Here is a 16,495-nt window from a genome sequence, read left to right as displayed (position 1 = left end):
TCAAACGGTATCTGTAATACACTTTTTTCCCCATTAAAGTCTCTTGATGTAGATTTGTTAACTGTTTTAAGCAGTAGTCTGTTTAATTTAATGAGTACTGTTTTGCAAGCCTACCTGGCAGACTATGAAAGCAAACTTCTCAGGAAAAGATCCTTTCTGTGGCAGGAGGCCAGGATGTGTACTGCCAGCACTAGATAAACATAGGTAGGAAATGCATCCTATCATCTCTACAACTTACCAGGTAAAATCTCCTTGAAACTGCAGAACAACTTTGAAAGTTTAGTTTTCTTTTGGTTCATTTTCTTTGTGCGCTCATTATGAATCTGTCACCTTTCTTATCCAGGATTTATTCAGAATTTATCATTTTGTCCTCTCTTCACATAATTCAAGTTGACTGTCTGGTGTAGATAGCCATTATCCCTTCTGTCCATGGAGTGGAATGACTGCAAATGACCAGCAACATCTACAAAATGCCCAACTGTGTTACCACAATGTGGTTGAGGTTCTAAGCCTTTTTTTTTTTTTTTTTTTTGCAAATAGAAAGCTGTGGCTTCTCAGTGCCTGTTTAGTACTTCCAAAATCACATGGTTGGCATTATAAAAAAGATCATATTCTTACACACATTCTTTTTCCATATATATACATATAAAGTGTGTCTTCATGTTTAAAGGTGGTGTTATCTTCTGGTGTACCCATTTCTGGTGAGGATTTGTGTGTGTTGTTTTTCTTCTACCCCTTTTTCCATCTCCCACCCCGCTGAAAATCTAGACTCTCTGTTCCTGTCAAGAGATCCATGGGACCTATTCATTTCAGAGGCCAGGCCAGGCCAGTTTTGCATAACTAAGGAGAAGGCTTGAATTCAGATATCTCACAGGAATGTAAGGCAAAGCCAAAATGAATGGTATTTTTCTTGCACTATGTATGAATATATTAGCACCAAGACTAGTGTGGCAGGAATACAAGTGATTGCAGGAATCTTGTATAGGATATAAAGTGTAAGAAGCTTATTAACAACCTTGATTTGTTGTTGTTTTTCAGGTGGCAGTCCTTCACTGAGGGAACAGTGACCTTATAAAGGTACCTTTATTTGGTGTGCTAGTCATCAGCCTTGTAACCGCTGAAGAAAGAAGCTCTGAAAGCCAGTGACCATGTTACTGTGGTGCTGCAGGTACATTGTCTACATTTTGGACTGTGATGACAAAATTGCTTGAATTATTTGGTTTTCCACTTCCCTGCCCACATGTCCACTTTCCTGCCCACATGTGTAATCTCTACTCTTAGCACTCCTCCTATTGCCTCTAAGGATGCAGCATGTTCCTCTTGTTCTCCTCAGTTCTTTCCTATCACAGTTTGAAGACTTTAACTACACTCACTAAAAACTTCCATCACTGATTGAGCCAGACCAACTTATACATGCTGAAAATTGTGTGCTTTTCCCAAAACACATTACAGTGATGGAAGAACTATTTGCTTTATGATTTCCCATTTCCTTTTGGCTTAACCTCTCTGTCTCACCTTTCATGTTTTATATTTCAGTGAGGCATTTGCTTGCAGAATCTCTATTTCACAGTTTCTGGAAAGTCTCATCTGATTTCACTCAGTAAATCTCTCCACAGGTGAAAGTGCTGTGTCAGAAAAGCAAAAGTTGCACCAGCAGAGATTGTAGGAGTGCATGAGAATTAGTGATAACAGGACTAGTAATTCACACCAGAGAACCAGAGCCTTTTTACCATGGCCCCTATAAGCTGCCTTCGAAGACACAGGCCTCCCCACTTCTACCAATAGGTCAGATCTTTGGGAAACTCCTGCCTGAAGTGACCTGCTCTTGCCTCAGTCAGCCCTAATCTCTACATGAAATACCATATCATGTTCAATCAACTGATTACAGAGCTATAAATTCATACTATTGAAAAGATCATCTCTGTTCAGCTTCTTGATCATTACAGCTCAGAATTTTCAAGCACCTTTTTGCCCTACTTGACAATGATCCTGGCAGCCAAAAGGTCCAGTTCTCTCTAGCTCAGTTCTCCGGTATCTGCAAAGCAAAATTCTAGTGAAAAAAGTTTCTTTAACTTACAGAAGGGAAAGTTTTGCATCTGAAGGTGCATCTGATTTATAAAAAAACCACACAAGTCTCTTCTGATTTCCAAGCTCTGGCCTAGTCCTCAAAGATATTTTTAGAGATCTAATTCAAGTCTTGCAAAGTTTCAGCATGTGATTCAGGAAAAAAAAAAGAACAAAAAAACCCAGCAAACCACCAACTACAAGCCTCACATCATCAATAGAAGTAGTTAGAAGTAGGAAGCAGTAAACTCAGAGGTTTATTTAAGCTTCTCCCCTGAAGATGCAGGCAGCTCACGACTTTGTATTAAGGGTCCAGCTGATCTGGACTAGTGCCTTCTTGCTACAGAAAAGAAGATTAGGTTTTCGTTTGCCTATATTGCTAAAACCACACTCAAAAATTTGCATTTAAAAGGGAGTTCACCCTTTCTTTTCAGAGGTGACATGATCTGGCTTTGAGGCAAAACCAGCACCAAGTTGAACCACGTCAGGAAGTATGTGGCAAGTGACAGTCGCTGGTCCCCGGGCTCAACAGCGCAGCCTGCCAGCCGCAGCCTCAGGCCTCCTTTCTTTGAAGTTCACACCTCCCACCTGTCGTTGAGAGCATGGATCTAAATATGTGGGTTTGCCCTGGCAGAGGCCCTTGAGTGCCAGGCATTTGGCTTAGAGCTCTCATCACTGCAGCCACTGATATAGCGTCGGACTGGTGAGAGCTCGCTTGTGCCAGAGAGCAAGCGAGGAACTGGGATGTGAATAGGAGAGGCCTATGATAACTACTTTTAAGTTTATATAGCCCTTTTCAGCTGAAGAATTTAGAGAGTTTTTTTTCGGCCAGATCAGTGTTTCACAGGGAAAAGTAGTTCAGATACCAGTTTTAGGTCTCTCAGGAGATGCAGAACCCCTTGTGGGATGAAGCCCTAAATCTGTCAGTGGGCAATGCTAGATAAGGAGCTGTCCCGCAGAGCTATTCCCAAACCATCCCCATTCTCACTCCATGGCCCCTTCCTGCGCTTGCTTGTTTCTAGGAATTACTAGCCTGCTGTTGAGAAATGCGGCTTCGCTCTGGTTCCCAGAGGGGCTATGAAAGAAGTGGGGGCATCCGCATCCACACGCGCATTCATCCGGGGAGAGGAGCTTCCCCTCACACCTGCTGTGTGGCACAAAGGGCCCGGAGCCCGGCAGGGGGCACGGCCCCTCACACAGCCTCCCTCCCTCCTTCCCGTCCTCGGCTGAGGCAAACAAGTGAACAAAAGCAGGGACTTTCTGTCCCCTTTGCCTCAATACTGATGTCAGGGCCAAGGAGGGGGCAGCGAGCTCTCCTCTTCCACCTCTCTCCTGCTGTCTGGCCCTACTCAGGGCTGGGCTACGTGGGCAGTCCTCCCTCTGACAAGAAAATTTGCACTGGGACTTCAGATCCGATCACTTGCTGCCACAATCCACGCCCTTAGCCAACTTGCCTTTCACTTTTCTTGGCCCCTGTCACCAATGCTCTTAAGACCCCTTACTTGAAAAATTCCTAAATACTTTTGTAGCACCGTCCTTCAGTGCTGCAGCTTGCTGTCTTAATGGGAGGGCAAACTGCCAGGCAAAACTTGGTCCGCCTATGACATTTCATTTCCCTAAGCACCCTCCACAGCTAGTGAGGAGAGCTAGCCCTTCACGACATCTTTCAGATCTGCTAAATTAGCCCTCTCTACTCTGAATCACCTTCTGAATAGACTCATCATGCTCCACTGACTACCCAGGGAGCCTAAGGACAACCTCCGAGATTAACCTTCCACCTCCCATGCAGCCATGGTGGCTACTTAGCACTGGCAAACTGCATACAAGTTTCTGCATCAAAGATGAAGGCTGAGAGTGTCTTACTAAACTACAGTGCAAAGAACAATAATGGCTGTTAAATTGTTGTTGCCATTGCTACTAATAACAACAGCAAATAAAGTATATTTCTGGGTTTAAGATTAGAGTGTTTTCCATCTGCCTTGGTGGTTTAAATCGATCTGCTCCAGGACCCCATAGTATTAATATTGCAAAGTAAGAAGGTGGCTGCCATTTCCATTGTTTTTTCTTCCTCTAAGAGCTTGTTATTCTGCCTTTATTGTACCACTTTATTGCGATCCTCATGTTAGGATTGCAGAGCACTTACTCTTTTGGGTACACACTACACTGAAAAAAAAATTTACCAGTCTTCTTCTGCCCATGCTGGTAGATAGGGCCATGGCTTATTTTAGGGAGGTTTCCTGATAAGACAGCAAGTAGCAGTGATGATACACAGGCCCAATTCAAATTCAACCACTTAGAAAATAGTCTTTATCACAGGGACTGTATGTTTTGTCTTTGCCACACTCAGTTGTGCAGGTGGTTTGATGGAACCCTGTCATCAAAGGACAGTAGCAAAGAGAACAAATGTTGCATTTCACTCCTAGCTAAAGATAGACAGAGTCCTCATCCTGCCACTCCTTGGGTTTTTTTCCTCTGGGGAGTGTCATATTGAATCAGCAGGACTATCTGCCTATGAGCAGCATGTAAAGCACAGCACTCAGGTAAATTGTTAGAGGACTGAGACACTGTATACTTTAGGATCTTTATCCATTAGAGCATGAGTCCAAGACATTTCTCCAGGATGAAAATAGGCCACTTCACATTCAGAAGATAACCAAAATCAGGTCCTGAATTCAACACAAATCTTTTTTAGCATATCTTGTCAGACAGAAGACAAGGAGAGAAATCTCTGGATTTCCTTGCAGCCAGTTCCATCAACTGCCCAAATAATCCTATTTTGGGGACAGGACTCTTCAGCACCACAGTCTGGGTACTTTTTTGTGTCTATTTTTTTTTGTTGTGTTGGTCTTTAGACAGAATAGAATCAAGGATTCTATTCCCACCTTCCAAAACCACCTCTCCCTCTCAATATTTCTTCCCCAAACTCTCAGTCCCACAGAAGTTTGGAGACTATTTACAATAGGGATAATATTGTCTTGTGTTACAGCTCTTTGGCCACTAGCTCCATATAAATGCTGTGTGGAAAAAGTGGAAGTCAGTCCATTCTTGCAGCTGGAGATATCCTTTGCATGAAGCAATCCCCAGGCAGCCACTTCATCAGACTGAGGCCCAGTGTGCACTCTGGAGTGACATCAAATACACTTGACTCAGGCTGAGTATCTACGTCCCAGGAACATCTGTAGTGCTATGTAATGAATAATAGATGTACAAGAATTAATGTAGAAAAAAGCTAAAGTTTTTCAGGCAGAAAAAAGTATAATTACTTGGGTGCAGAACTCTTTTATTATGAACAATAGGTCTTTGAAAAAAAACCAACCACAATCTAAAGTAATAGACATTTAGCAACTACTAAATAACTATTAGTCAACTGAAAACACTTATCTATTTTTTTTTTTTATTAAAGAAAGCTTCTTTCTTCTCCTCTGGTCTTGAGCAGCTTTATCCAGTGAGCAGGAAAAAAATAATTACTGACCTTTTCAGATCCAAGCTCTGTTCTTTTGCTCTGTGATCCAAAATGTAGGGTAGAAATGAACGGAAGCAGCAAATTAAAAGGATTACAGTGTAACTACGAAAGCAGAGACTGAATAAATACAGAAAAAAAAAATTCTTTGCTAATAGAGACAACAGATTCAACAGTGATTGTGTAACAACAAAGCCTTCTATAACTCAGGTTACAGAATCACAGAATCACAGAATGTTAGGGGTTGGAAGGGACCTCTGAAGATCATCCAGTCCAACCTTCATCCCAGCATACCTAACCACTACACCATAGCCTCAAGTGCTAGATCTACTTTTTTTTTAACCTGGAAAGGATGGAGATATTTTTTTTGTAAGACACTCTGTGTGTGTGTGTGTGCGTGTGTGTGTATGTATGTGTCTTTAATATCAAATCTCATTTGACCACAAGTCAAGTGTAATGGTCTTTCTTAAGACCAGTAAACAGTGAAGATTATATAACAGACTTGCATTTTACTATAAGATTATAGGTTCTTTTCTTCCGTTTGGATTTCTCTAGAGACGATTTGTGACAATGGACAAAGAGTTGTATTATTACTTTGTGGGAATGCTTCATCTTGAATGTGAACAGTTGATTGTGCAGATTCCCTGTTCTCAGTGAAAATTAGGTGTTGGTCTGTCATCCACACGGCAAGGGATGAAGTGAGTGTGTCTGTGTGTGCAGGTGTGACTCATGCATTTGAGTATTAATTACAGTTCTACCCTTTGCAAGGTCAGAAGGATGAGGAAGTACAAACAGGTTCTTAACTTCATTTGTAGTAGTGCATAGGTTAAGCTCTGGGGTCTTACAGTTCTCAAAGTGGCCTTCACACTGCTAGTGGTTACTTTTGCATGGACATCTCATCCCACTCACCACTGGTGGACCTCCATGCCTCCACAGACCCATTTAATTAACCACCAGCCCCAAATGTTCAGAGCACAGAGTGGTAGCAGAACTTGGGTCTCTTTTTGCACAAGGCCTTCTCCATTCATCCACTCCATATATAACAAAAAGAAGCTATATAACGATAGAGATGGCCTTCTAAGACTCTACTCTGTGAAGGCAACTCATCAGAAAAGAGCTGATCTAAAAACACTTTGCCAGGCCTGCTTACATCTTAGTCAGAATTTGCAGACAGAGGTGGGAAGGACAGGAGAAATCAGAGACCTGTGTGTCCTGTATGATGGAGCTTTGGAAAGCTAAGTATGACTTGAGGCAATTCTCAAGCAGCTCAGGCTTACTGATGAGATCAGATATCTCCCATGGAAGATCAAGAGTATGTTAAAACTCTCATTACGCAGTAACTTAAAAATGTAACTAACTGCCAAGTAGCGTATTAAAAAAGAAATAATTTTTTTTCTTTTGTAATTAAACAATAGTAAGTACTTGGTCTCCTTTCCAAGGATAAGATTTAGGTTGCTGAGTCCATTGGTTGTTTGAAGAATGCACTGTCAATTTTCATCTTATAATACTTCACTTTCTTCCAAACAATTTATAAGCCTGTATAAATCTCCTAGTCTTGTAAATGGTGTGAAGAATCTCCCTCTTTCGGCAGTGAGTGATGGAATGGCTTGTACAAAGTAATTAATTTTTCTAGCATTTTAACTAATAATTGGACACAGAAACAAAACCAGGAAAAGTATCTGGAAAAGAAGGTAGAATTAGGAAAAAATATAATGAAAGAACAAAAAGAAAGGAGATGAAATTAACATACAATGAGCATTACCTGAATTTCTGCATAATTCTATTGAGTTTATTAATGTAATTTAACTTCCTTGCTCTACTCTTGAGGCTTAATCATCTCTCTCTCTCTCTCTCTCTCTCTCTCTCTCTCTCTCTCTCACACCCACTCACCTCTCCCACACCCCCCCTTTTTTTTTTCTCTCTCTCTCTCTCTCTGATTAACTGTTAAACTAAAACAGCTGAGCATGACAGGGCTGGGAATAAGGTGTTCCCACTGCTTAGCTGATAGAGTGATTTAAAAAAAGTCAAACTTCTCATCTGTAACCCATCATTGATTCATTATTATATAGGTTGAAGTAACCGTATACTGAAACAAGCTACTTTACAGAACCGCTAAGTCTCAGGAATTTGTAGCAGATGGACTTCAGTAAGCACCAATCAAAGAGCTGTTTTCTAGCAGATTTCTTTTTAATGGACTAAAACTTTTTCTGAATTTACAAAGAAAACTGTTCCTGTGACAAGCAACACCTATATCTGATGGGAAATTAGTACAATTTAAAAAAAAAGACCAGTAAGAATTCTTGGAATTAGTTTAAGAAATTTCACAAGTCACCTACAGTTTCCATAATAAAATGAAAACACCACACTTCTGTGTATTAGTTTATTTAATTATTTATCGCCACTAAGAGCAAGTAAATTATGTTGATACAACTGGTAAACATATACATTCGCTAGAGCCTCCCACAATCCCACAGAGCTAAGGGAAACATTAAGGGATGTTACAGGATTAAAGGTGTCGTTCTACAATATGGATATATGGCTTTCATACAAGTTTTAAAAAACTGAAAAGGTAACACACTGCTAGCTTACAAAATCAATATACAAACTGGAAAAACAAAAGGAAAAGGAACAGAAAAAAAGAGAGTAATCCATGAGAAGATATCATATAGTACTGGTTTAATAGATATATACAGAATTAGAAATCCATTGAACACGATATTCAGGCTTTAATTTGTTATTTTGACTTTTATTCCTTCTTTTTGTTTAACACCCAAACTATAAGTATTAAGATGATTTGTGGTTTACTTTTTTCCCCCCATATTCCCCCCCCCCCATTTTTCTTACTTTCTATTGGCAGAGAAAAAGCCTTTTTCTGCCTGGGTTTCTACGTTCACACCTAACTGAAGCAGTTCTTTCCCTCCAAAGCTTTGAACAAAGCCCTTCCATGTACTTGGTGTGACAGAAGAGAACATCGCTTGGACACAGCCATCCTTAAACTGATATGCTGATGAGTGGGAAAACATGTAGCTCTTTATCCTAGATACTGCTTTTCTATCCTTGTGTAAATGACAATACAGGACAAAAAGCTCTTTCACTCGTACCTTAGCTCAAAAACATGGCAGCACAAGTAGCGAGACACATTTTGAGTTACAGATGCACTTTTTTATAGTTTTCTTCCCTGTTTATGGACATATATATGCAGTATGTCTATTCAGAGAGCTGCTGTGTCTGATGCTGACACCCTCATTAGGTGGTTTCTAGCTGCAAGCTGCAGCTCTGCTTTAGGTCCCCTCAGCAACCACAACGCACTTCTGATTATTAGAGCTATTTCCTTCAGCTGTAAGAATCAAGATGAACTATGTAATTATAATGTGGGAAGTTTAATGAATGACCTAATGAGAAAAGTTAAATAATGTCTCATTGCCAGGTAGATTAAGGTGAGGGAATTCAAATAGTGTAATTAATTGAATGAAATTGGCTATCCGTAAGACAGCCCTGCAGAGACTATCCATTTTCCTAGCTTTACATCACAGAATTTAGGGCTAAAGCTTTCATATAGTCTTTAACTCTGAATGACCTTCTGAACAGAAATACTTCAGAGCCTCTGTTTTATCTCATCTGTAGTTTCATACATTGAACATATGCTTTCTGGGATTTGTTTGTTACTGTGCTTATTTAAGAAAGGAATAAGAACTGTGGGTACAAGGTTTTTTCATAGGCAACTCACTCAAAGCCAAGCAATTTAAAAGCAAGGAGATACCTACTGAGATTTTAGCCATCTGGGACCCCAAGACACTTTACATTTAATGTCAAACTGCAAAAAGAGCAAAAAGAATGACAGCCCCACCAATGAGATAATGATAGTTGAATAGAGTTGAATTTCCATGTTTTCCTTGAAATAGCTCATTTCTGAGGTCGGGTCAGAGTGCTGCTGTTTTTGAAGAGTAGGAGAAAGGGAGCATTAGGAAAAATACTAGACTTCAGCCTCATTTACTTTTGGTCCAAAAGCACATGAAGTTTTATGCTGCTGTGAACAAGACTACCTAGACCTTCTCCAAATGCAAACACCCCTGGGGTGGAATAGGCTCTCTCTGTGCTCCACTTTGCTCTGGCAAGTATTTCTGAAGCATTATGTTCTTTCCCTGCATTTGATGGTTAATGAGGACACAGTGGGAAAGGATGCAGCTTTGTGCCACTGTTTTATCTAGAGAAGGGGTTTTTTGTTGCTTGAGGGCAGACACTCCTTCATCATTGTGTTTAATTTTTCATCAAACTTCTGCTCCCTAGGAAGCCTTTCCCAGGTTGAGCTATGACAAAATTTTACCAGCAAGCCACCCTCACAATGGATCCAGGGAATCTCTCACACAGTCTCACATATTTTGTTTTTCATTGTCATCCCACCCCCTGATTAACAAATTGTTACTATGTCTTTTTATCTTAGAAGGACAGAATCAGAGTTACCTGATTGTAGGGTCTTTCTGGGTCTGTTTTGCAACAACCCAGCAAGCAATGAAGAACACAGTCTCAAGCATGAGGAAGAATCAACAATATCCACAGAATTCTGGCTGAGAGGTAGAGTGCCTTAGCAGAATTGACAGAGACCTGCAAATATTATCAAAACTAGGAGTGAGTGGGGGAAGGCAGACAACAGGTATATTCTGTTCCTGCAAAGGAGAGACACTGTCAGAAGTTCAGAGAAGATGCTGTCCTAGAGAGTTGAAAAATAACGAATATAAGATATCTACCCCATTGACATAAAGCTTCCCTTTCCTATAAGAATTTGGGAGATGTGAAAGCCTACTGTCTCATCCTCACCAATATTTTGCTTTAGAAAAGTGGCAGGTTTACATTGTTAATGTTGTTGCAGTTCCTAGGCCGAGGGAAAGTCAGGTTGGCTTTTGTCCCACCCTCGTCATTGACATGAAATTCAGATAAAGTTCACCATCTGTTAAGGAATTTCATTAAACAAATGGAAATGCTACACAATGTTTATCTTCAGATACTCCCTGCTAGCAGCATGGTTAGTTTCAGGGGGTTTATAGGCTTGTTTCCATAAACAGTGTCCATAAGTATTCACTTCCCCTTAGTTCATCCTAATGCTCCATTGTTTTACTTGAACTGTTCATTGCCACATGTTAAATGGTGAAGGATATCTACCCAAAGTTAAAGAAGTATATTAAGTTTTCTCTTGTCAACATCAGCATAACTTGCACTCCTAAACCAGAAAAGACAGACATACTCTTGCCTTCTATTGACACTGCCTCCTGTTGAACACATTCCCTTGAGGTTGGAGCGGGACTTCAGTTCTCTATAACATTCCACATTTGATTGGTTTTCATTAAGGCTCAATTCAAGAAAAGCATAAAAACAAATGTGCCAGACAGTAATCCTGCCTTCCCTACTCAAGGAAAGTTTGTATAAAATGCTCCTGTCTTCATATCTGTCTCTTCTTGATAAAGTCTCCAGCACTCTCTGTTGATATATTTTATAGTTAATATTCATCTGTTTCTTCAATTTTTCTCCTTTGAAAAACACTGCAGTCCAGAATGTCATTACAGAATTAGGAGATGAGAATCAGTAAGTTAAAACCTAGTATCTACCTGCATATACAACAAATAGTTTCCCTTCTGTAGCCTTGCCCTATAGTTCTGCTGCACCTAACAGTCTGTTAAATATGCCATGCTGGCAAGCAACGATTCTCTTTCAACATGGGCACTTCTGTTAGGAGACATCTTAAAGTCAGAAAATGCCCAAGTCCTCAAATATTGTTTTAATCAAAATTTAGATAGGCCTAATTGCTTAGAAGCGTGGCTCAGCCTACTTAGAGGAAGGGAAAGGAGTTATATCCAAATTGCCCTAAGTTTAAACTTGCTAGAATCCAGAGTCTGGATGCAGATTCATGCTTAGCCGATGTTCAGCAAGTCACTCCCTCCCTCTTCTAAGTGATTTGAGTGCTCAGAAAAAGGCTGTCTTTTGGGGGATTTCCATCATCTCCCCATACCATATTATAGCTGTAGTAAATGAATATGGAAACCACTTCTCAATCAGGACATTCATGAAACAAGCTTCAGCTGGTTAAGTTAGCTAAACAACCCATCTATGCTAGGTCATTTTCTGTTGTAATGGGATAGCACCAAGAAGTCGAAACACATATTCCATTTGAAGTAGCTGCCCCCACAGCACTGTCAGACAAGCTTGCCCTCCCAAAGGAAGAAGGGTAGAAGATTAGAAAGCAAATAAGAAGAAATTTCAGAATGATTCAAGCCGAAACTGAGCAAGATAATGAGGGAAGAGGTTTTGTTGAGATGCTTGCCACTTAATTTCTTGATAATGTCACTAGTGAAGCAAGTGCTCCTGTTAGGTACCAGGCACCTCCTTTCAGAGCTGACCTGACCTGTTCGGTTCAACTTGCCTCTGTGCTCTGCTATGAATTACTTTTATCATCTCCTTCATAGCCAGAGTTTCCACATAATGTTTTGCTGGTTTCTTGGAAATTTCCTTCATTTTTATAAACTATGACAGATACAACTCCAATTACTGTCAACAATAAGATGCCAATATAGATGTGGCTGAGTAGTATAGAAGTGTTCTCTTATTTCACACCCTTTCCTACCAGGACTGCTGTGCTTTCTTCTGGTCCTGACACAGTGTTTTTGTTAGTTTCTTTGTTTTCTGTAAACTTTTTCCATGGAGGCCCTGTACTACCATGGGAACTTGACTGGCCTCCTTCAAAAACTATTAGGAATGCTTCTTTAACAAGCCACATGAGCAGTTAATCATAAGGGCCATAAGGTGTCAGAGGAAACACAGGGGAATTTTATTTTCTTACTCATAGAAGTGAAAATCAGAAGTCACATCTAAGGTTTGCTAAAGGATAGTCAAACTGTTGGTCTCAGCATCATTCCGAATTCCTGCCAGCTCCCTATGAAACATGAACTAGATTAACCAGTATAAGACAATGGTGCAACAGTGTTTGCACTCAAAGCTGAACCACTTCAAGTGAACTGATGCAGCATTTAGACAGACAAACCTTTGGTGAGTGAAAAAGTTTCTTTCTCCCTTTGCTTTCAATCAGACCTACCAATCAATTAGTTTAAGTCTGAGGCACAAGCACAGGTAGACCCGATTAGACCATGAACCAACCAAATAGCACCCAGAACCACCCAAATATGAGCCTTTACGATTTTGGATTTGGTCATTGCACATCCACCACATGTCAGGGACATTTTTAGCTATACCACTGGCTCGGGTATGCCTAACAGCGTAGTCAAAATGGCAAGGACATCAACAGAGACTGCAAAACACACCCAAGGAGTCTGGGAATTAATTGTGTGGCTAGTCTACCTTGAGCTACGTGCAGCCTTTGCTAGCTGGCTTCAAAACGGTTCGGGAATGTCTACAGAAGGACTTGTCTCACTGTGAGTTCAGATTAGCTATACCCTCCATGTGAGAAAAAAGAGGGCAAGCTCTGCAATTGTTATAATTTTTTTTTTTTTTTTGCATAGAAAAAGGGAGTGTTGTTAGTCTGGAAAAAGACTTTCTGCTTGTCTACAAGCTAATCCCAAGAGAGCAATGTGATTTACTCAGATGAACTCATCCCGCTGCAGCCTCACTGAAGTCAGTGGATACCACTAGCAGTACAAGGGAGACAAATGCTCTTGACCATCAGGCAAGCCTGCAGCCTACACAAATGGCAAAGCTTTTTTCCTGCCATTGAATTTTAAGATTTAGAATTTAAACTCAATGATTTTTAAATTAATTTGGGCACTGAAATCCCTTATGTTTCCTCTAAAAAGTCCGGTCTGCTTGTTTATTAAACAACCCTTTACCTTGACCAGCCTTCTGTTAGATCTTTTTTTTTTACTTTGTGGCTTTTCTCAGAACTTTTTATCATTTAAAACAGTAAAATTGAAGAAAATAAAAACAAGATTTTTTTAATATTTCTGCTTTACTAACAGAGAAACAAAAATTAATTTAATTTATATTGATTTCAAGTCCCACAATTTGTCCCTTTTTGGTCAAAAATATCAACTATTTTGGGCAGTTTTGAAACAGGTATCTTCTGTTACTTCCCACCAGACGTACTGTTTTTCAACCAGCTATAATCAAAATCAACAGGGAGATTCCCACTGATACAAAACGGAGTTGAGTTGGGCAGAATCTCAATAATTTCAACTAGAATTTTTTGAAAATTATATTCTCCCTTCTGGCAAAATAAACAAATGAAAGAAAGCGTTTTTCAGCTTTTAAGTATAAGAAAGGGAACTACCATCCACCAGCACTGATACGCTAAAAAATGGAAAGTTTTGCTATCATTTCAAAAATCAGTGCTAGAAAATCGTGAATTAGGACTCTTCTGTGTCCAACTGTTGAAAGATTTTAGAATTTTTACTGTCAACATCTGAAATATGGCCAAGGATAGGAGTGCTACTGGTTTTTACCTGGAGATGGTGGCATTCTGGAATTAACAGTCACCATACATCCAGAAAAATTCTATGCCTGTAAATACTCAACAAAATGCCCCCATCCTTTCCTTAAACAAATTATTTCATACAGTTATCCAGATGTAAGAAGAACTTAAGAAAAAAGTCTGTGTTTTTTTCAGATATAAGGTCCCAATCTTATATATAATTGCATCCAGCCAGACTCCTATGCTCAAACAGGGCACCACTGGCTTCAGCGGAGCTCCACACAGGTTCAGATTCTGCTTGCATGGAGTAACTACAGATTGAGACCTATAGCAAGACTTGAGAAAAAATAATTTTTAAACCTCTACACCGTTCAATATACAATGGACGTAATTTTCTAAATGAGTTTGGAGTCCTTTATTACAGGCCTCTAAAAATTGTTGTTAAGGTTATACATTAAAAATACTAAAGTAATTTTAAAAAGGATTTTTTTTTCTGTGTTTGTTTGTTTCCTTCTATGGTACCATTAAGCTATAAATAATTTTAGGATAAAACGCCTAGGTATAAATGAAACTGTTAACTGATCGTGTTTGCTGATGTCCCTTTCTCACATTGCCGAAGTTGGCCCCATTAATCCAGCATCTTCTCTTGTTTCTTGCCTTCCTTTTTCTTCTTCTTGGATTCTGTCAAGATAACAATAACCGTAAAAAATTACAGTCTAGCAGCCACTGCAATAAGTTACATACAACCCCCCTGGAAGTTCCCCTTGTTTCCTCCATGCATGTAAGAGCTAATTACGTTTCCTCATTCTGAACAAGGAAAGAGAAATGAGAAGGAAAAGAAGAGGGAGCGGTTGAGGTACTAGAGAAGATAGAAAGGGGCCTGTGCATGTCCAGTTCAGAACCCTGCCTATCTGAGCAGCTGACCCTGTTTGGCATGCAAAACATTGTCTCAGGAACTTACTTCAAAAATAAGAAAACAGCAGGCAGCTCCTGGAGAAACCGGGTCATGGCTCAGTGGAGAGCTGGAAGAAAGCTTTGCACACACTACCCACACACATACCCCTCCCTTGCTTCCTCTCTGTTTCATTGTCAGTTTTTGGCTTTCTCTGAATATGAGAGCAATTCCAGAGCATGGTGAGAAAGCTCATTTGTTTCTTCACCTTCTCCACTGCCAACCCTTCCCCCTTTGTCTGGGACAAACACCTACAGACACTTGAGAGGCAACCAGAGTTTGGCCTGGAGTCATTAGAGCATGATCTGTCTGGCCAGCTGGTACCTATAGGATAGGGAGGGGACCTGGAAGCATCTGCTTCTCTGATTAGTTTGGGGTAAAAAAGGGAATGATGTGAAGGGACAAGTGAAAGTTTATACATTCTGCTGTCATCTGCAGTAACTGTAACTGTGCTATAGGATATTGTGGTCTTTTACGGGTAGAGGAAATTCACAGAAGGGCCTAAAAAAAGAATAGGAATTAAGGGCATTAGGTACTCTTGTATCACATGTCACCCTGTAATGGGGGAAATAATAGCTTGCACTGAGAATGTGAATAAATCCTTGTGGATACCACTGCAAAACTCAGCACAACAGGTACTACAGAGAAATGGAAACTGACTTTCTGAGAAACATCTTTCCTGGAACCAAGACAGCAAGAAAGTAGACCCATGTTTGCCTTAATCCTGATTTCACTTCCCTCTATTGAATCCTGCTTTTTGTTTTCTCTGTCTTAGAAAACACTCCCCCCAAAAAAACACCAAACAAAAAAACCTGAAAACCAACCAACCAACCAACATCTCAGGTTAATAAGAAATATCACTGTGAATGAGAGGACAAGCACTTGGCCCTTAAGGTGTTGCTGTTCTTTGTGAACATAATTCTTTTTCCTCTCACCTATTTGCATAACATACAGTCAAGCAATCATCAGCTCTGGTAAAACCAGCTTATTTGTATTAAAGCCAAGATAACTACACTGACATCTTTCAGCTATGATTAGGGCCAGAGTACCTTCAGCAGAAGGCAGACTTATGTTAACACATTTCTCTGATGGTTGTTTTTCTCTGTTGCTAGTGTTTCAGCACAACATTCTTCCTTTTTTTTTTTCAAAAGGAAAAAAGTTGTTTCCAATAATCCTGTAGTCAAAGCAAAATAAAATACTTATTTCATGTTTAGTAACATATTCTGCCCCAAAACCTTGTTACCTTAAAAACTTTGCTTAATACTTAAAGGGATAATAATTTAAAATAAGAAGTCATTTGTTTTCATTTGAAGATGTGAAAATGAACTATTATTTTCTTTACCCTGACTTTGTATGTGTGTCTGTGTTTGTGGATGCGTGTATGCATGCCCGCAGTCTGGAGCCATTCACGGAATCTGGCATTATTTTACAACCTGTCACTCCAAATCACTGTTTTTGATCAAATTAATATCTAACTTGCTTTCAGCTAAAGTTTTTTCCCCTCTATTAATTTTCTGTCACCCCTCCTATTCTTTTTTACTCATGCCTTCACCTCCTTTAATTTTTCTTCTGTACTACCAACCCTCCTGGATTCTGTATTGATTGCACT

At 39.9% G+C, this 16,495-nt stretch overlaps 1 protein-coding gene across 1 annotated transcript in view; it reads right to left on the bottom strand.

The window, feature by feature from the left end:
* Window positions 1–14,428: 14,428 nt before the first annotated feature.
* Window positions 14,429–16,495, bottom strand: part of PTN (pleiotrophin) — an 18,668-nt gene continuing 16,601 nt past the window's right edge. The window contains exon 4 of the mRNA XM_009865783.1: window positions 14,429–14,615. Within this exon, the coding sequence (XP_009864085.1) occupies window positions 14,563–14,615 (53 nt within the window). The 3' untranslated portion in view covers window positions 14,429–14,562. The remainder of the gene's footprint in view (window positions 14,616–16,495) is intronic.

Source organism: Apaloderma vittatum, unplaced genomic scaffold, assembly GCF_000703405.1.
Source record: "Apaloderma vittatum isolate BGI_N311 unplaced genomic scaffold, ASM70340v1 scaffold9383, whole genome shotgun sequence".
NCBI classification, from domain to species: domain Eukaryota; kingdom Metazoa; phylum Chordata; class Aves; order Trogoniformes; family Trogonidae; genus Apaloderma; species Apaloderma vittatum.
This window is presented reverse-complemented; position numbering and strand designations above follow the sequence as displayed.